Here is a 21,309-nt window from a genome sequence, read left to right as displayed (position 1 = left end):
CTACTTTTGGACTAACCTGTCTATATATGTGTGTGTGTATGTGTGTGTATATATATATATGTATATATATATATATAATATATATATATAAAATTGTTTTTTTCTTTTTATTTTTTTTAGATTTTTTGTATTTTTTTATATTTTACATTATTTTTTAATTTTGTTTTTATTTATTTTTTATTTGTATATTTTATTTATTAATAATAGTTTTTTAATTTTTTTTTTGTTTTCTTTTTTTATTTTGGTTTATTTTTTTACTTTTTTCTATTTTATATATTTTTTAATTGTTTTTTTGTATTTTTTGTGTTTTTTGTATATTTTTAATATCTCATTATTTTTGAATTGTGTTTTTTTTTTTTTTTGAATATTTTATTTTTGTTTTTTATTTCTAGATTTTTTGTATTTGTATTTTTTATTTTGGTTTATTTTTTTCCTTTTTCTAATTTATATATTTTTTAATTTTTTTTTTTAATTCATTTTTTTTGGTATAAAAAAAAAATATATTTTTGCAATTGGGTTGCATTAAAAAATGTCGCATTGTTTGGCTTCTATAGCTGCTGTGTTGGCTGCAGCAGGAATTAACTGAGAATCCATCAGTGAGCTCATTTTGGACATTCTGACTATTTGTAACCGTTTTTCGGAGTTGATTTATGACCACACAAAGTTGAATTTGCCGGGAAATGGAGCCTGGAAAAGCAAAAAGGTGCAGCATTTGTTATGAAACCCAATTGCAAAAATGATTTTTAGGCCATAAACCATGAAATAAAACTTGTGCCTTCCACTCCTTTAAGAAAGTTCTCTATTATGTATGTAGTGCGAGGCACTGGTCATACGGGGGCCGCTCCTGTTCGGTGCCCACCGGGACTTCACCTCTTCCCTTGAGCCTGGAGGTCGATCATCTGAGCTCCGGGACCCATTAAACCTTCTTCTTCTTCCCTAGGGGACAAGATGAAGATGTATTCCGAGTCGCACAAGACGGTGTTCGTGGTGGACCGCTGCCCCTACATGGCCGAGTCCTGCAGGCAGCACGTGGAGTTCGACATGCTGACGAAAAACCGCACCCAAGGGATCATCCCCCTGGCGCCCATCTCCAAGTCTCTGTGGACGTGCGCGGTGGAGGCGTCTATGGAGTATTGCAGGATCATGTACGACATATTCCCCTTCAAGAAGCTGGTGAGGATCCTCCGCTGGGTGTAATATTGGGGGTTGTAGTCGTCTCAGTGCCCCCGTTGTGGACTCTCCACTCCTCTGTCAATCAGAGCTTACTGTCCAAAGATTAGGACCCTGGATCTGTGATCTACCGCCAGCAGGATCATAGCAGTGTAATGATCACATAAGTGTTATTTGTAGGGATGAGCGGATCGGTGGGAGATCCAGAACCCGAACCCCACGGAAAACAGTGAGGACCCGAACTATTGAGCAGGAAAATCTGCCCTTGCGCTCGTCTTTCCTTCCCTGCCCCCCGCGCTCGTCTTTCCTTCCCTGCCCCCCCGCGCTCGTCTGTCCTTCCCTGCCCCCCCGCGCTCGTCTGTCCTTCCCTGCCCCCCCGCGCTCGTCTGTCCTTCCCTGCCCCCCCGCGCTCGTCTGTCCTTCCCTGCCCCCCCGCGCTCGTCTGTCCTTCCCTGCCCCCCCGCGCTCGTCTGTCCTTCCCTGCCCCCCCGCGCTCGTCTGTCCTTCCCTGCCCCCCCGCGCTCGTCTGTCCTTCCCTGCCCCCCCGCGCTCGTCTGTCCTTCCCTGCCCCCCCGCGCTCGTCTGTCCTTCCCTGCCCCCCCGCGCTCGTCTGTCCTTCCCTGCCCCCCCGCGCTCGTCTGTCCTTCCCTGCCCCCCCGCGCTCGTCTGTCCTTCCCTGCCCCCCCGCGCTCGTCTGTCCTTCCCTGCCCCCCCGCGCTCGTCTGTCCTTCCCTGCCCCCCCGCGCTCGTCTGTCCTTCCCTGCCCCCCCGCGCTCGTCTGTCCTTCCCTGCCCCCCCGCGCTCGTCTGTCCTTCCCTGCCCCCCCGCGCTCGTCTGTCCTTCCCTGCCCCCCCGCGCTCGTCTGTCCTTCCCTGCCCCCCCGCGCTCGTCTGTCCTTCCCTGCCCCCCCGCGCTCGTCTGTCCTTCCCTGCCCCCCCGCGCTCGTCTGTCCTTCCCTGCCCCCCCGCGCTCGTCTGTCCTTCCCTGCCCCCCCGCGCTCGTCTGTCCTTCCCTGCCCCCCCGCGCTCGTCTGTCCTTCCCTGCCCCCCCGCGCTCGTCTGTCCTTCCCTGCCCCCCCGCGCTCGTCTGTCCTTCCCTGCCCCCCCGCGCTCGTCTGTCCTTCCCTGCCCCCCCGCGCTCGTCTGTCCTTCCCTGCCCCCCCGCGCTCGTCTGTCCTTCCCTGCCCCCCCGCGCTCGTCTGTCCTTCCCTGCCCCCCCGCGCTCGTCTGTCCTTCCCTGCCCCCCCGCGCTCGTCTGTCCTTCCCTGCCCCCCCGCGCTCGTCTGTCCTTCCCTGCCCCCCCGCGCTCGTCTGTCCTTCCCTGCCCCCCCGCGCTCGTCTGTCCTTCCCTGCCCCCCCGCGCTCGTCTGTCCTTCCCTGCCCCCCCGCGCTCGTCTGTCCTTCCCTGCCCCCCCCGCGCTCGTCTGTCCTTCCCTGCCCCCCCGCGCTCGTCTGTCCTTCCCTGCCCCCCCGCGCTCGTCTGTCCTTCCCTGCCCCCCCGCGCTCGTCTGTCCTTCCCTGCCCCCCCGCGCTCGTCTGTCCTTCCCTGCCCCCCCGCGCTCGTCTGTCCTTCCCTGCCCCCCCGCGCTCGTCTGTCCTTTGCCGCCCCCCCCGCGCTCGTCTGTCCTTTGCCGCCCCCCCCGCGCTCGTCTGTCCTTTGCCGCCCCCCCCGCGCTCGTCTGTCCTTCGCCGCCCCCCCCCGCGCTCGTCTGTCCTTCGCCGCCCCCCCCCGCGCTCGTCTGTCCTTCGCCGCCCCCCCCCGCGCTCGTCTGTCCTTCGCCGCCCCCCCCCGCGCTCGTCTGTCCTTCGCCGCCCCCCCCCGCGCTCGTCTGTCCTTCGCCGCCCCCCCCCGCGCTCGTCTGTCCTTCGCCGCCCCCCCCCGCGCTCGTCTGTCCTTCGCCGCCCCCCCGCGCTCATCTGTCCTTCGCCGCCCCCCCCCGCGCTCGTCTGTCCTTCGCCGCCCCCCCCGCGCTCGTCTGTCCTTCGCCGCCCCCCCGCGCTCGTCTGTCCTTCGTCGCGCTCGTCTGTCCTTCGTCGCGCTCGTCTGTCCTTCGCCGCGCTCGTCTGTCCTTCGCCGCGCTCGTCTGTCCTTCGCCGCGCTCGTCTGTCCTTCGCCGCGCTCGTCTGTCCTTCGCCGCGCCCGTCTGTCCTTCCCTGCCCCCCCGCGCCCATGGTCGCCTCAGTGCCCTCGTTGTGGACTCTCCACTGTCATGCAAATGTAACTGTCCAAAGATTAGGATCTGCTCAATCTAGTTTTCTCTGCCCCCGCGCTCGTTTTCTCTGCCCACGCCTCAGTGCCCCCGTTGTAGACTCTCCACTCCTCTGTCACGCAGATGTAACGGTCCAAAGATTAGGACCCTGGATCTGTGATCTACTTCCGGCAGGATCATAGCAGTGTAATGACCTCATATGTGTTATTTGTAGGGATGAGCGGATCCGTGGGAGATCCAGAACTCAAACCCTACAAAAATCAGTGAGGACCCGAACTATTGAGCAGGAAAATCTGCCCTCGCGCTCGCTTTCTGTGCCCTCGCGCCCATCTTCTCTGCCCCCGCGCTCGCTCCAATCACGGCTGTTTAACCATTTAATTGCCTCAGTCAAGAGTAACCTCAACTTGATCAAAGTTTAATGACTCTCAAGGACCAGTTGCTTTAGGCGGATTGATTAAAAAAAAAAAAAAAAAAAAAAAGTTGGCAAAAGTTACATTTTCTGGTCGCAATTTGAGTTCAAATTTTTTTTTAAATTGCATTTATTAGTAGAGATGTGGGAATCGATTCACAGGACCCGGAACACCGGCCAAGTCAGGGACCCCTGAGACCCGCCTCCCCAGCTCCTCGCTTGATTAGCCAGCCTGGGACACTACTAACAGGCCAGATAATCAGGAGCTGTCGGGTAGGAGGCGGCTCCCGGTGGTGCGTGACGTGGCCGCTGCTCGGGGTCCTGCATTGGTCACTTAAATACCTAATAAATATATATATATATATAATATATATATATATATATATATATATATATATATATATATATATATATATATATATATATATATATATATATATATATATAAATAAATAAATACCACTGACCCCCGTCCTCTGTCATTTACAGGTGAACTTCATCGTCAGCGATTCCTGTTCCCGGATATTAAACTCTTGGAGTCAGGAAGATCAGAACCTGCAGGAGGTGAAGACGCGGCGTCCGTCTGATGGCCGTGTTATATAACGGAAAGCTCATTTGTTAAAGGGGTTGTCCACCTTTGTGGATTTATTATTATTACATGTCATTTATTTTTATTAATAAATATAGTATTAATACAATATACCGTATATTCCGGCGTATAAGACGACCTGGTGTATAAGACGACCCCCCTACTTTCCTGTTAAAATATAGAGTTTAGGATATATTCACCGTATAAGACTACCCCTTTTCCAACGCATACCAAACACCGGTAAAAATTAAAAAAAAACAGATTTGAATTTAACATGGTCCTTTTTTAATTTAAATTCTTATGACATGCAGGTATATAGCAGGAAAACTGTCACTCATAAACATATTAAAATAGGGGGGACCCCACATCATTTTTTGGGGGGGTCCCCCATTCTAATAGCTAGTAAAGGCTAGGTATTCAGCTGGGGGCTGATATTAGTAGCCTGGGAAGCTCCGTGGGTGTTACCCCCTTCCCAGACTTCAAACATCTGCCCCAGCCGTCTGCTTAACCTCCGCTAGAGACTATAATGATGGTGGATCCCACGCCAATTTTCTTTTTAAAAAATCCTTTATTTTAACACTAAATGACAATTGAGGGGTTAATAAAGATGCAGTCCCTAAATTATTATTAATTTTGTAATTAATTTTTCCCAAAAATGTTGACGTGGGCTTCGCCATATTTTTGTGTCCAGCCAGGTACAGCAGGCAGGAACGGGCTGCCCCCAACCACCAGCTGCCTATTTGTACCTGGCCGGACACAACAATATAGGGAAGCCCTTTTTTTTTTAATTATTTCATGAAATAATTAAAAAAAAAAGACGTGGGGCTTCGCCCTATTTTTGTGTCCAGCCAGGTACAACTAGGCAGCTGGGGGCTGGAATCTGCAGCGCAGGGAGACCCAAGCTTTCTGGGCCCCCCCCGCTGCAAATTGCAGTCCGCAGCCACCCCGGAAAATGGCGCGTTCATAGAAGCGCCATCTTCTGGCGCTGTACCCAACTCATCCAGGGCCCTGGTGCGGTGGCTCACTGGGTAATAAAGGGGTTAAGGCCAGCTTGGCATTATCAGCTGGCCCTAAGCCCGAAATTCATGGGGTCACGCCAATATTAGACATGACCACCATGAATTTCTAGTAAAGTAATTAAAAAAACACAAACACCCAGAAAAAAGTCCTTTAATTGAAATAAAGACACAATTCTTTATTGTTCTAAATTAAACCATACTTACCGTCACACCCATTCCAGCTGAAGCCAACGATCTCCTGCAATAAAAGTAAAATAATAAAGCAACCTCATCCTTACCTCTCCATGGTTCCCAGGACCGGTCCAGCTCTGCTACATTCACATGACAGGCTGCACCGCAGCAGAACGCTGCCGTTCAGCTTGCCATGCGGCAGACACTGAGAAGCGCAGGCATGCTTGTGCTCCTCAGTGTCTGACTGTGACGGCATCCAGATGAGCCGAGATCATGTCCAATGAACTCGGCTCACCTCATGCACGTCACTGACAGCGTGGGAAAATTCTCCTGCTCCCCGCATGCGCAGTAGAAGTTTCCCACGCTGTCAGTGATGGACGTCCAGGAGGTGAGCTGAGTTCATTATCGGCTCATCTGGATGCCGTCACAGCGAGACACTGAGGAGCGCAAGCATGCCTGCGCTTCTCAGTGTCTGCGGGATGACAGGCTGGATGGCAGCGTTCTGCTGCGGTCCAGCCTGTCATCTCGATGTAGCAGAGCTGAAGCTGTCATGGGAACCATGGAAAGGTAAGGATGATGTTGCTTTATTATTTTTCTTTTATTTCAGGAGATCGTTGGCTTCAGCTGGAATGGGCGTGATGGTAAGTATGGTTTAATTTAGAACCATAAAGAATTGTGTGTTTATTTCAATTAAAGGACTTTATTCTGGGTGTTTGTGTTTTTTTTAACTTTGACTATGGGGTTAGTAATGGGGGTGTCTTATAGACGCCTCTCCATTACTAACCTGGGCTTGATGTCAGCTGGCATTATAAGCTGACATCAACCCCAGCCCTATTACCCCCTGCCACCGCTACAGGGCAGCGTGGAAGAGCGAGGCTAAGTGCCAGAATTGGCGCATCCTATGAATGCGCCATTTCTGGGGCGGCTGACGGCTGGTGTTTCTAGCCTGGGAGGGGGCCAATATTCATGGCTCCCTTCCTGGGCTATTAATATCAGCCCCCAGCTGTCTGCCTAGCCTTTGCTAGCTATTAAATTAGGGGGGACCCCACGTCATTTTTTTGGGGGGTTCCCCCATTTTAATAGCTAGTAAAGGCTAGGTATTCAGCTGGGGGCTGATATTAGTAGCCTGGGAAGCTCCGTGGGTATTACCCCCTTCCCAGGCTTCAAACATCTGCCCCAGCCGTCTGCTTAACCTCCGCTAGAGCCTAAAATTAAGGGGAACCCCACGCCAATTTTTTTTTAAATAAATCCGTTATTTTAACACTAGATGACAAGTACAGTAACCAGCACTGTCACTGTACTTCATATATATGTGACTGACATGTTTCTATCTATCTAATCTATGTGTGAAGCTCTGTTCTTTCTATTCTAAATTGTCGGGTGCCGGCTTATGCCGCTGCTGAATTGCCGGCTTTTCATATATTGTCACAGAAGCGATGCGAACTTCCCTGCTCCGGACACAGCGCAGCGCTTCTGTGACAAGTGAAAGCTGTCGGCACAGAAGCCCTGCGCTGTGTCCGGAGCTGGGAATACGCAGCGATGTGTCAGTTTCAGCACAGAAGCGCTGACTGTCTGGACCTACCGCCGCCGTATTTTAACTCCCTCCACCTTATATTAACTCCGACATGGCAGGGATACGGCCACGGCAGCTTATTAACACCCCCAGAGTATCCCCGCATGTCAATTTCTGAAAGTTCAAAAGCATTACCGGCGTATAAGACGACCCCAGACTAGACAGAAGATTTTTCAGTCTTCAAAAGTCGTCTTATACGCCGGAATATACGGTATATTGTTATTATTAAATATAGTTTATTATTAGTATATTATTGCTATTATTATTATTATATGTAATATATAATTTTTATTAACTGATTAATGCTATTAATAATTATAGATTATTATTAGTAATTAAATGTAATACATTATTATAACCTATCTATATATATATAATTGTCTCATCCCGTCTGTCTGTCTGTCTGTCCAGGAAATCCCGCGTCGCTCATTGGTCCGGCAGCGGCCAATCAGCGCCGCGGGATTTCAGAAAAAAGATGGCGGCAGTTAGCGGCTCATCTGCGGGACGGAGCTCAGCGGCGTTGCAGCCGGGAGATGAGCGCCGCGAGGCGCTCATCTCTCGGCCGGTACCAGCAGAAGGACCCCGACCGCCGGACCCATCTGCGGGACGGAGATGCAGCCGGGAGATGAGCGGCGCGAGGCGCTCATGTCCCGGCCGGTAGCTGCGGAAGGACTGCCGGCGTCGCTGACCTCCATGCGGAAGGGAGGACCGGGGAGCGGCGCTGCGGGTCGGGATACTTCTGCTGCGAGCGCCCGCTCTTGTCCCGGGTTCTTGCAGCGGAAGTAGCCGCACAGGCAGCGCCGCTCCCCGGTCCTCACCAAGACGATTCGATGATTGGTCGCGGTCTTCGGACCAATCACCGATCTTGCCGCCACATTTAAACACTGCTGTGCTAATTGGTCGCGGACGCCAGCCACGACCAATCAGCAAGCCTGGCGCCAAATTTAAACAACGCTCTGCTGATTGGTCGAGGTCGCTGGCCGAGATCAATCAGCAGTATTGGCGCAAAATTTAAACAACGCTCTGCTGATTGGTCGCGGCCGTCAGCCGCGACCAATCAGCGATTTGGGCGCCAAATTTAAACGCCGCTCTGCTAATTGCGCCCCTTCGGCCGCATACCTATTCTAGAATACCCGATGCGTTAGAATCGGGCCACCATCTAGTCTACTATATAATTGTTTGTCTGTCTGTCTGTCTGTCTGTCCTGGAAATCCCGCGTCGCTCATTGGTCCGGCAGCGGCCAATCAGCGCCGCGGGATTTCTGAAAAAAGATGGCGGCCGTTAGCGGCTCATCAGCGGGACGGAGGGCAGCGGCGATGCAGCGGGGAGGTCAGCGGCGATGCAGCGGGGAGATGAGCGGCGCTAGCAGCACAACTACCCCGACCGGCGCCGTTGACGTGCATGCGACTAACGTCGGAAGATCAGTGGCTTGGCCCGCTGATCTCCCGACAGCAGGTGTGAACGGAGGACCTGGGAGCGGCGCCGCCGGTTGTGATGCTTCTGCTGCGAGCAGCCGCTCATCTCCCTGCTTCTCGCAGCAGAAGGAGCCGCACAAGCAGCGCCGCTCCCGGGCCCACACTAATACGGCCACCGCGACCAATCAGCGAGATGGGCGGCAAATTTAAACGCCGCTCTGCTGATTGCGCCTGGTCGGCCGCATACATATTCTAGAATACCCGATGCGTTCGAATCGGGCCACCATCTAGTCTATATATATAATCGTCTTATCCCGTCTTTGTCTGTCTGTCTGTCTGTCCAGGAAATCCTGCGTCACTCATTGGTCCGGCAGCGGCCAATCAACGCCGCGGGATTTCTGAAAAAAGATGGCGGCCGTTAGCGTCTCATCTGCAGGATGGAGCTCAGCGGCGATGCAGCCGGGTGATGACCGGCGCGAGGCGCTCATCTCCCGACCGCTGCGGGTCGGGATACTTCTGCTGTGAGCGCCCGCTCATGTCCCGGGTTCTCGCAGCGGAAGTAGCCGCACAGGCAGCAGCGCTGACATCCATACGGCTAGGGTGTCAAGGGAGGACCGGGGAGCGGCGCTGCGGGTCGGGATACTTCTGCTGCGAGCAGTCGCTCATGTCCCGGGTTCTCGCAGCGGAAGTAGCCCCACAGGCAGCGCCGGTCCTCACCAATACGATTAGCTAATTGGTCGCGATCTCTCGCCGCGACTAATCACTGATCTTCGCCCAAAAGTTAAACACCGCTGTGCTGATTGGTCGCGGCCGCTATTTAAATGTGGCGCCCAAATTGGTGATTGGTCACGGACAGTATCCGCGACCAATCATCACAGCAGTGTTTAAATGTGGCGCCCAAATCTGTAATTGGTCGCGGCAGCGTCCGCGACCAATCAGCACAGCGGTGTTTAACTTTTGCGGCAAGATCAGTGATTGGTCGCGGCCGAAGACCGCGACCAATCACCGATTTGTGCGCCACATTTAAATAGCGGCCGCGACCAATCACCGATCTTGGCGCAACATTTAAACACCGGTGTGCTGATTGGTCGTGGACGCTATTTAAATGTGGCGCCCAAATCGGTGATAGGTTGCGGGCAGCGTCGGCGACCAATCAGCACAGCGGTGTTTAAATGTCTCTGCAAGATCGGTGATTGGTCGCGGCCGATATTTAAATGTGGCGCCCAAATCGGTGATTGGTTGCGGGCAGCGCCCGCGACCAATCAGCGATTTTGAACACAAATGTCCGTACCTTAGTAACACCATGCGGCTACTGTCGGGAGATCAACGGCTAGGGTGTCAAGGGAGGACCGGGGAGCGGCGCTGCGGGTCGGGATACTTCTGCTGCGAGCAGTCTCTCAGGTCCTGGCTTCTCGCAGCGGCGCTCCCTGGTCCTCCTCACTACGATTCCGCTCCCCGGTCGTCACCAATACGATTCGCTGATTGGTCGGAGACGGAGAGCAATCAGTGATCTTGGCGCAAAATTTAAACACCGATTTGGCCGCCACCAATTACCGATGTTGACTCCACATTTAAACGCCGCTCTGCTGATTGCGCCCGGTCGGCCGCATACATATTCTAGAATACCCGATGCGTTAGAATCGGGCCACCATCTAGTTACATGTAATAATCCCAGCAATAATTATATATCACATTTATTATTATTAATACAAATATTATATTTAATAACAATACATTATATTAATAAAATCATAAAATATTTTTAATACATGATATTTATTAATCATAATAACATACTATATTTATTAATAATCACATTTATTATTGTTAATTATATACTACTAATATATGTAATACATTTATTACCAAAAATAATATATCATTATTATTCTTAATATTATATTTAATAATATATTTATTATTATTAGTTACCAATTAATTATGTATAGACGGGGCCTGTAAAAACAAAAAGTTGCAACATTTTTAAGGAAACCCAATTGCAAACATTATTTCAAACCCCAAATCCGTGTATTAAAGTAAAAAATAAATATCTAAAAGTTTCCCTGGATTGGAGGGGTTAATGTTCTGCTTGCGATTGTTCCCTGTTATCAGCCATTTTAGACTAGGGCAGACTGCAGGGCTCTTATTATGCTCCCACACTATTATAACATAATCTCGTTTTACCGACACGACTTTTTCTCTCCAGTTAATGGCAGCCTTGGCCACTATTGGACCCCCGAACTCCCGTGCGGACCCCGAGTGCTGCAGCATCCTGCACGGCCTGGTGGCCGCCGTGGAGTCTCTGTGTAAGGTGACGGATTATCAGCACGAGGCGCGGACGTCGCTGATGGAGAACGCGGAGCGCGTGGCGAACAGAGGGAGGATCATCTGCCTGACCAACGCCAAGAGGTGTGACCCGCGGGCGCTAACAGGGGGGTCTCAGCATCACGGTGATGGGGCGGGGGTCTACCTCATACTTGGGGGTGGTCTCACATTAGGACTCTCCATGTCTCTCCAGTGACAGTCACGTCCAGATGTTGGAGGATTGTGTCAGTGAGACCATCCACGAGCACAACAAGCTGGCGGCCGGATCAGACCAGTAAGTGCCCCCCACACTGCACCCCGAGACCCCCTCATCTGCCGCTAGGAATGGTCTGTAATAATCCCTGTCTGATTAAGTCTCATGCAGATCCAGAAATGTGAACTGGTGCTTATCCACACATATCCGGTCGGGGACGAGAGCCTCGTGTCAGATCGCCCCAAGAAAGAGGTAACGTCCGTGAGTCCTCCTCTTATGTATAAAAATGGCTGCAAGGCAGTATACAGGGGGCTCCCCCTAGTGGTGGCAGCAGACAGGATCTTATTATGTATCTCTGTATACAAGGAGCTCCCCCTAGTGGTGACTGCAGACAGAATCTTATCTTGTATCTCTGTATACAGGGAGCTCCCCCTAGTGGTGGCTGCAGACAGAATCTTATCATGCATCTCTGTATACAGGGAGCTCCCCCTAGTGGTGGCTGCAGACAGAATATTATCATGTATCTGTGTATACAGGGAGCTCCCCCTAGTGGTGGCTGCAGACAGAATCTTATCATGTATCTCTGTATACAGGGAGCTCTCCCTAGTGGTGGCTGCAGACAGGATCTTATCACGTATCTCTGTATACAGTGAGCTCCCCCTAGTGGTGGCTGCAGACAGAATCTTATCATGTATCTCTGTATACAGGGAGCTCCCCCTAGTGGTGGCTGCAGACAGGATCTTATCACGTATCTCTGTATACAGTGAGCTCCCCCTAGTGGTGGCTGCAGACAGGATCTTATCACGTATCTCTGTATACAGTGGGCTCCCCCTAGTGGTGGCTGCAGACAGGATCTTATCATGTATCTCTGTATACAGGGAGCTCCCCCTAGTGGTGGCTGCAGACAGGATCTTATCATGTATCTCTGTATACAGGGAGCTCCCCCTAGTGGTGACTGCAGACAGGATCTTATCATGTATCTCTGTATACAGTGAGCTCCCCCTAGTGGTGGCTGCAGACAGGATCTTATCACGTATCTCTGTATACAGTGGGCTCCCCCTAGTGGTGGCTGCAGACAGGATCTTATCATGTATCTCTGTATACAGGGAGCTCCCCCTAGTGGTGGCTGCAGACAGGATCTTATCATGTATCTCTGTATACAGGGAGCTCCCCCTAGTGGTGACTGCAGACAGGATCTTATCATGTATCTCTGTATACAGGGAGCTCCCCCTAGTGGTGACTGCAGACAGGATCTTATCATGTATCTCTGTATACAGGGAGCTCCCCCTAGTGGTGGCTGCAGACAGGATCCTATCACCTCACTGCTCCTTTCTCCTGTTCTCCTCCAGCTTTCTTCTGTGTTGACCAGCGAGGTCCACAGTGTCCGTGCCGGTAGACATCTTGCCACAAAGCTAAACCATCTGGTCCAGCTCCACTTTGACTTGGCCTCCACCACTATAACTAACATCCCCATGAAGGTAAGGCCCCTCCACTCCTCCTCAGCTACTTTTGTGTTTTTTTGTTTGTTTTTTTTCCTTCTATTTTCATTTTTTTTTTGTTTTGTTTTTTTTGTTATTATTTATTTTCTTTTATTTTTTTTTCCTCTCCATATCATATTTTTCTGTTTTTTACTAGCCCACAATCAGTGTCTGTGATCAGGTTAGTACATTTTGGAAAACGCCTCTCTCCAATTCACTCCAAAAAACCAGCCCCAAATAAAACCGACTCCCAGCTTCCATTTTATTACGAAAAAAAAAAAAAAAAAAAACGAGATAAACGAAACCTCCCCTGTCCCCGCTGTGGGAGTCCTAGCTAAATAGAGTACTCCTCCCTCCTGTGTACTGTGATGTCTTTTCCATGTGTTTTTTGCCCTTTTCTTCCCTTGTGTAACCTCTGGTGACATGTAACATGAGCTCGGAGCCTCCCGGCTTTGCCACCTTAAAGGGATCCAGTCATCAGGATTTTGCTAAGGAAACTACAGGCAGTGTCAGGTTGGCGCCGTTACACTGATTAAAATGATACCTGGGGTGATGAAATCCGTCCTGTGGTTCTTGTGTAATCTTTACTTTCAGTTTGGAGATAATGAGATGCTCGTGCTCCGGGGCGGGCCTGTGGGCGGAGCTTAGTTTGGGTCTCTGTAATCATGAAACATTTTTTCTAAAGACCACAATATGACCTGTGCAAGAGCAGTATTTAGAAAAGGAGGCTGGTCACTTAGGGTTCATTTAAGCCCAGAAGGATGAATATGAGAACAGAGCACCAAACAAAGCCCCGCCCACAGATCCGCCCCGGAGCACGAGCATCTCATTATCTCTCTGAAAGCAAAGATTACACAAGAACCACAGGACGGATTTCATCACCCCAGGTATCATTTTAATCAGTGTTACGGCGCCAACCTGACACTGCCTGTAGTTTACTTAGCAAAATCCTGATGGCAGGTTCCCTTTAAGAAAACTGACGAAAAACTTCCCCGTTCTGCCGTCTGCTGAAATAATGTTTTATTTGCAGTGTCGCATTGTCTACAACAGCAATTAACCATAATTTTTTTTTAAAAAGTTGCTGAAAAATTTTTTTTTAAGGCTCCGAACCGATCACACACGATATCCGGGAAAACCGGGTTCTCCGCTGTGTGAACGGTCAGCGACTTCTCTCCTGACTTTTTCTGAACCAGATGTTCCCTATAAATAATAGAGTAAAATGCTTCAAATTTAATTCTTCTCAATTTACAGCATAACTTTATCTTCATTGTAGATGTGGAAATTCTGGCTGCAATACAATAGGAGTATTTTACTCCAGAGCTGCATTCACTATTCTGCTGGTGCAGTCACTGTGTACATACATTACATTACTGATCCTGAGTTACATCCTGTATTACACTCCAGAGCTGCACTCACTATTCTGCTGGTGCAGTCACTGTGTACATACATTACATTACTGATCCTGAGTTACCTCCTGTATTATACTCCAGAGCTGCACTCACTATTCTGCTGGTGCAGTCACTGTGTACATACATTACATTACTGATCCTGAGTTACATCCTGTATTATACTCCAGAGCTGCACTCACTATTTTGCTGGTGCAGTCACTGTGTACATACATTACATTACTGATCCTGAGTTACATCCTGTATTATATTCCAGAGCTGCACTCACTATTCTGCTGGTGCAGTCACTGTGTACATACATTACATTACTGATCCTGAGTTACATCCTGTATTATACTCCAGAGCTGCACTCACTATTTTGCTGGTGCAGTCACTGTGTACATACATTACATTACTGATCCTGAGTTACATCCTGTATTATACTCCAGAGCTGCACTCACTATTCTGCTTGTGCAGTCACTGTGGACATACATTGCATTACTGATCCTGAGTTACATCCTGTATTATACTCCAGAGCTACACTCGCTATTCTGCTGGTGCAGTCACTGTGTACATACATTACATTACTGATCCTGAGTTACATCCTGTATTATACTCCAGAGCTGCACTCACTATTCTGCTGGTGCAGTCACTGTGTACATACATTACATTACTGATCCTGAGTTACATCCTGTATTATACTCCAGAGCTACACTCACTATTCTGCTGGTGCAGTCACTGTGTACACACATTACATTACTGATCCTGAGTTACATCCTGTATTATACTCCAGAGCTGCACTCACTATTCTGCTGGTGCAGTCACTGTGTACATACATTACATTACGGATACTGTACTGATGCTGAGTTACATCCTGTATTATACTCCAGAGCTGCACTCCCTATTCTGCTGGTGCAGTCACTGTGTACATACATTACATTACTGATCCTGAGTTACATCCTGTATTATACTCCAGAGCTGCACTCACTATTTTGCTGGTGCAGTCACTGTGTACATACATTACATTACTGATCCTGAGTTACATCCTGTATTATACTCCAGAGCTGCACTCACTATTTTGCTGGTGCAGTCACTGTGTACACACATTACATTACTGATCCTGAGTTGCATCAGAGCTGCACTCACTATTTTGCTGGTGCAGTCACTGTGTACATGCATTACATTACTGATCCTGAATTACATCCTGTATTATACTCCAGAGCTGCACTCACTATTTTGCTGGTGCAGTCACTGTGTACATGCATTACATTACTGATCCTGAATTACATCCTGTATTATACTCCAGAGCTGCACTCACTATTTTGCTGGTGCAGTCACTGTGTACATACATTACATTACTGATCCTGAGTTACCTCCTGTATTATACTCCAGAGCTGCACTCATTATTGTGCTGGTGGAGTCACTGTGTACATACATTACATTACTGATCCTGAGTTACATCCTGTATTATACTCCAGAGCTACACTCACTATTCTGCTGGTGCAGTCACTGTGTACACACATTACATTACTGATCCTGAGTTACATCCTGTATTATACTCCAGAGCTGCACTCACTATTCTGCTGGTGCAGTCACTGTGTACATACATTACATTACTGATCCTGAGTTACATCCTGTATTATACTCCAGAGCTGCACTCACTATTCTGCTGGTGCAGTCACTGTGTACACACATTACATTACTGATCCTGAGTTGCATCAGAGCTGCACTCACTATTTTGCTGGTGCAGTCACTGTGTACATGCATTACATTACTGATCCTGAGTTACATCCTGTATTATACTCCAGAGCTGCGCTCACTATTCTGCTGGTGCAGTCACTGTGTACATAGATTACATTACTGATCCTGAGTTACATCCTGTATTATACTCCAGAGCTGTGCTCACTATTCTGCTGGTGCAGTCACTGTGTACATGCATTACATTACTGATCCTGAGTTACATCCTGTATTATACTCCAGAGCTGCGCTCACTATTCTGCTGGTGCAGTCACTGTGTACATAGATTACATTACTGATCCTGAGTTACATCCTGTATTATACTCCAGAGCTGCGCTCACTATTCTGCTGGTGCAGTCACTGTGTACATGCATTACATTACTGATCCTGAGTTACATCCTGTATTATACTCCAGAGCTGCGCTCACTATTCTGCTGGTGCAGTCACTGTGTACATACATTACATTACTGATCCTGAGTTACATCCTGTATTATACTCCAGAGCTGCGCTCACTATTCTGCTGGTGCAGTCACTGTGTACATAGATTACATTACTGATCCTGAGTTACATCCTGTATTATACTCCAGAGCTGCACTCACTATTCTGCTGGTGCAGTCACTGTGTACATACATTACATTACTGATCCTGAGTTACCTCCTGTATTATACTCCAGAGCTGCACTCACTATTCTGCTGGTGCAGTCACTGTGTACATACATTACATTACTGATCCTGAGTTACATCCTGTATTATACTCCAGAGCTGCACTCACTATTCTGCTGGTGCAGTCACTGTGGACATACATTACATTACTGATCCTGAGTTACATCCTGTATTATACTCCAGAGCTGCACTCACTATTCTGCTGGTGCAGTCATTGTGTACATACATTACATTACTGATCCTGAGTTACATCCTGTATTATACTCCAGAGCTGCACTCACTATTCGGCTGGTGCAGTCACTGTGTACATACATTACATTACTGATCCTGAGTTACATCCTGTATTATACTCCAGAGCTGCACTCACTATTCTGCTGGTGCAGTCACTGTGTACATATATTACATTACGGATACTGTACTGATGCTGATTTACATCCTGTATTATACTCCAGAGCTGCACTCACTATTCTGCTGGTGCAGTCACTATGTACATACATTACATTACTGATCCTGAGTTACATCCTGTATTATACCCCAGAGCTGCACTCACTATTCTGCTGGTGCAGTCACTGTGTACATACATTACATTACTGATCCTGAGTTACATCCTGTATTATACTCCAGAGCAGCACTCACTATTCTGCTGGTGCAGTCACTATGTACATACATTACATTACTGATCCTGAGTTACCTCCTGTATTATACTCCAGAGCTGCACTCACTATTCTGCTGGTGCAGTCACTATGTACATACATTACATTACTGATCCTGAGTTACCTCCTGTATTATACTCCAGAGCTGCACTCACTATTCTGCTGGTGCAGTCACTGTGTACATACATTACATTACTGATTCTGTACTGATCCTGAGTTACCTCCTGTATTATACTCCAGAGCTGCACTCACTATTCTGCTGGTGTAGTCACTATGTACATACATTACATTACTGATCCTGAGTTACATCCTGTATTATACTCCAGAGCTGCACTCACTATTCTGCTGGTGCAGTCACTGTGTATATACATTACATTACTGATCCTGAGTTACATCCTGTATTATACCCCAGAGCTGCACTCACTATTCTGCTGGTGCAGTCACTGTGTACATACATTACATTACTGATCCTGAGTTACATCCTGTATTATACCCCAGAGCTGCACTCACTATTCTGCTGGTGCAGTCACTGTGTACATACATTACATTACTGATCCTGTACTGATCCTGAGTTACCTCCTGTATTATACTCCAGAGCTGCACTCACTATTCTGCTGGTGCAGTCACTATGTACATACATTACATTACTGATCCTGAGTTACATCCTGTATTATACTCCAGAGCTGCACTCACTATTCTGCTGGTGCAGTCACTGTGTACATACATTACATTACTGATCCTGAGTTACCTCCTGTATTATACTCCAGAGCTGCACTCACTATTCTGCTGGTGCAGTCACTGTGTACATACATTACATTACTGATCCTGAGTTACATCCTGTATTATACTCCAGAGCTGCACTCACTATTCTGCTGGTGCAGTCACTGTGTACATACATTACATTACTGATCCTGAGTTACCTCCTGTATTCTACTCCAGAGCTGCACTCACTATTCTGCTGGTGCAGTCACTGTGTACATACATTACATTACTGATCCTGAGTTACATCCTGTATTATACTCCAGAGCTGCACTCACTATTCTGCTGGTGCAGTCACTGTGTACATACATTACATTACTGATCCTGAGTTACCTCCTGTATTATACTCCAGAGCTGTACTCACTATTTTGCTGTTGCAGTCACTGTATACATACATTACATTACTGATCCTGAGTTACCTCCTGTATTATACTCCAGAGCTGCACTCACTATTCTGCTGGTGCAGTCACTGTGTACATACATTACATTACTGATCCTGAGTTACATCCTGTATTATACTCCAGAGCTGCACTCACTATTCTGCTGGTGCAGTCACTGTGTACATACATTACATTACTGATCCTGAGTTACATCCTGTATTATACTCCAGAGCTGCACTCACTATTCTGCTGGTGCAGTCACTGTGTACATACATTACATTACTGATCCTGAGTTACATCCTGTATTATACCCCAGAGCTGCACTCACTATTCTGCTGGTGCAGTCACTGTGTACATACATTATATTACTGATCCTGAGTTACATCCTGTATTACACCCCAGAGCTGCACTCACTATTCTGCTGGTGCAGTCACTGTGTACATACATTACATTACTGATCCTGAGTTACATCCTGTATTATACTCCAGAGCTGCACTCACTATTCTGCTGATGCAGTCACTGTGTACATACATTACATTACTGATCCTGAGTTACATCCTGTATTACACCCCAGAGCTGCACTCCCTATTCTGCTGGTGCAGTCACTGTGTACATACATTACATTACTGATCCTGAGTTACATCCTGTATTACACCCCAGAGCTGCACTCACTATTCTGCTGGTGCAGTCACTGTGTACATACATTACATTACTGATCCTGAGTTACCTCCTGTATTGTACTCCAGAGCTGCACTCACTATTCTGCTGGTGCAGTCACTGTGTACATACATTACATTACAGATCCTGAGTTACATCCTGTATTACACCCCAGAGCTGCACTCACTATTCTGCTGGTGCAGTCACTGTGTACATACATTACATTACTGATCCTGAGTTACATCCTGTATTATACTCCAGAGCTGCACTCACTATTCTGCTGGTGCAGTCACTGTGTACATACATTACATTACTGATCCTGAGTTACCTCCTATATTACACCCCAGAGCTGCACTCACTATTCTGCTGGTGCAGTCACTGTGTACATACTTTATTGGGGACGTGTCCTGACTGCCATGTAGAGCAGATGCACGGAGCTGCTCTCCCGCTCAGTAATTTTGTATTTTACCTTCATCCTTTCCAGCTCTTACCCCCTAATTGGTTCCTGGTCTGTGGGAAGCTGCCTGGATACGAGGGAGCAGTTGCTGGTGAAATTCGGAGCTGGAGATTTTTATTATTATTATTTATTATTATTGCGCCATTTATTCCATGGCGCTTTACATATGACAGGGGGTATGAATAACAAAAACAATTACAATAATCTTGAACAAAAACGCAACGGGAAACTGGTACAGGAGGAGCGAGGACCCTGCCCGCGAGGGCTCACAGTCTACAAGGGATGGGTGAGGATACAGTAGGTGAGGGTAGAGCTGGTCGTGCAGCGGTATGGTGGAGCGAGGACCCTGCCCGCGAGGGCTCACAGTCTACAAGGGATGGGTGAGGATACAGTAGGTGAGGGTAGAGCTTTTCGTGGAGCGGTATGGTGGAGCGAGGACCCTGCCCGCGAGGGCTCACAGTCTACGAGGGATGGGTGAGGATACAGTAGGTGAGGGTAGAGCTGGTCGTGCAGCGGTATGGTGGAGTGATGGTTACTGCAGGTTGTAGGCTTGTCAGAAGAGGTGGGTCTTCAGGTGCCTTTTGAAGGTTTCCACGGTAGGCGAGAGTCTGATATGTTGGGGTAGAGAGTTCCAGAGTAGGGGGGATGCACGGGAGAAATCTTGTATGTGATTATGGGAGGAGGAGATAAGAGGGGAGTAGAGCAGGAGATCTTGTGAGGATCGGAGGTTGCGTGCAGGTAGGTAACGGGAGACTAGGTCACAGATGTATGGAGGAGACAGGTTGTGGATGGCTTTGTATGTCGTGTTTAGGGTTTTGAACTGGAGTCTCTGGGCAATGGGGAGCCAGTGAAGGGATTGACAGAGAGGAGAGGCCGGGGAATAGCAGGGGGACAGGTGGATTAGTCGGTCAGCAGAGTTTGGGATAGATTGGAGGGGTGCAAGATTGTTGGTAGGGAGGTCACAGAGCAGGAGGTTGCAGTAGTCGAGGCGGGAGATGATGAGGGCGTGCACTAGTGTTTTTGTAGATTCGTGGTTGAGGAATGTGCGGATCCGGGAGATATTTTTGAGTTGGAGTCGGCAGGAAATGGAAAGGGCTTGGATATGTGGTTTGAAGGAGAGTTCCGAGTCCAGGGTTACCCCAAGGCAGCGAGCTTGAGGGACTGGGGAGAGTGGTCAACCATTGACTTTGATAGATAGGTCAGTTGGGGGACGGTGAATGAGAGGGTGGAAAGATGATGAATTCTGTTTTGTCCATGTTAAGTTTTAGAAATCTGGCAGAGAAGAAGGATGAAATAGCGGACAGACATTGTGGGATTTTGGTTAATACGGAGGTGATATCGGGTCCAGAGAGGTAGATCTGTGTGTCATCAGCATAGAGGTGATAATGAAAGCCATGAGACTATGAGCTGTCCCAGGCCTAAGGTGTAGATGGAGAAGAGCAGGGGTCCTAGAACTGAACCTTGGGGGACACCGACAGATAGGGGGCGAGATGAGGAGGTGGTGTGTGAGTGGGAGACACTGAATGTCCGTTCTGTTAGGTATGAGGAGATCCAGGATAGGGCAAAGTCTGTGATGCCAACAGATGAGAGAGTCTGTAGTAAGAGGGAATGGTCCACTGTGTCGAAGGCAGATGACAGGTCTAGGAGGAGGAGGACGGAGTAGTGTCGCTTAGATTTGGCGGCTAGTAGGTCGTTGGGGACTTTAGTCAGTGCAGTTTCAGTCAAGTGATGCGGTCGGAAGCCAGATTGTAAGTGGTCAAAGAGATAGCTGGAGGAGAGGTGGGAGGACAGCTCAAGATGAACGTGTTGTTCCAGTAGTTTTGAGGCATAGGGGAGAAGTGATATGGGGCGATAGCTAGACACAGAGGATGGGTCAAGGGAGGGCTTTTTGAGGATGGGTGTGATTGAGGCATGTTTGAAGCATGAGGGGAAGATGGCAGTTGTTGTTAGAGATCACCAACATCAAGAGTCAGCAGGAGAGAGGTCGCGATAGTGAGGCCGCCGGCCAGAGAACGGGCAACAGACTTCTGCTGCTAAACTAGAGCGATTTGCGAGGGTGATGGAGGAT

At 48.6% G+C, this 21,309-nt stretch overlaps 1 protein-coding gene across 2 annotated transcripts in view; it reads left to right on the top strand.

Annotated features, from left to right (window-relative positions):
• The window catches only part of INTS13 (integrator complex subunit 13), a 35,658-nt gene that overhangs the window by 3,492 nt on the left and 10,857 nt on the right, over window positions 1-21,309 (top strand). The window contains exons 2-8 of one of the 2 annotated variants that reach the window (XM_073650269.1): window positions 941-1,173; window positions 4,278-4,352; window positions 10,762-10,964; window positions 11,074-11,154; window positions 11,235-11,325; window positions 12,423-12,551; window positions 12,709-12,732. In XM_073650269.1, coding sequence (XP_073506370.1) covers window positions 949-1,173; window positions 4,278-4,352; window positions 10,762-10,964; window positions 11,074-11,154; window positions 11,235-11,325; window positions 12,423-12,551; window positions 12,709-12,732 — 828 coding nt within the window. In that variant the 5' untranslated portion in view covers window positions 941-948. The remainder of the gene's footprint in view (window positions 1-940; window positions 1,174-4,277; window positions 4,353-10,761; window positions 10,965-11,073; window positions 11,155-11,234; window positions 11,326-12,422; window positions 12,552-12,708; window positions 12,733-21,309) is intronic. The other variant, XM_073650270.1, reaches the window with a different exon arrangement.

The sequence above is a fragment of the Phyllobates terribilis genome, unplaced genomic scaffold (assembly GCF_046119375.1).
Source record: "Phyllobates terribilis strain yellow unplaced genomic scaffold, ASM4611937v1 Scaffold_10__3_contigs__length_209671492, whole genome shotgun sequence".
NCBI lineage: Eukaryota > Metazoa > Chordata > Amphibia > Anura > Dendrobatidae > Phyllobates > Phyllobates terribilis.
The sequence above is the reverse complement of the archived record's forward strand: the minus strand, read 5'-3'. Positions and strand labels throughout refer to the sequence as shown.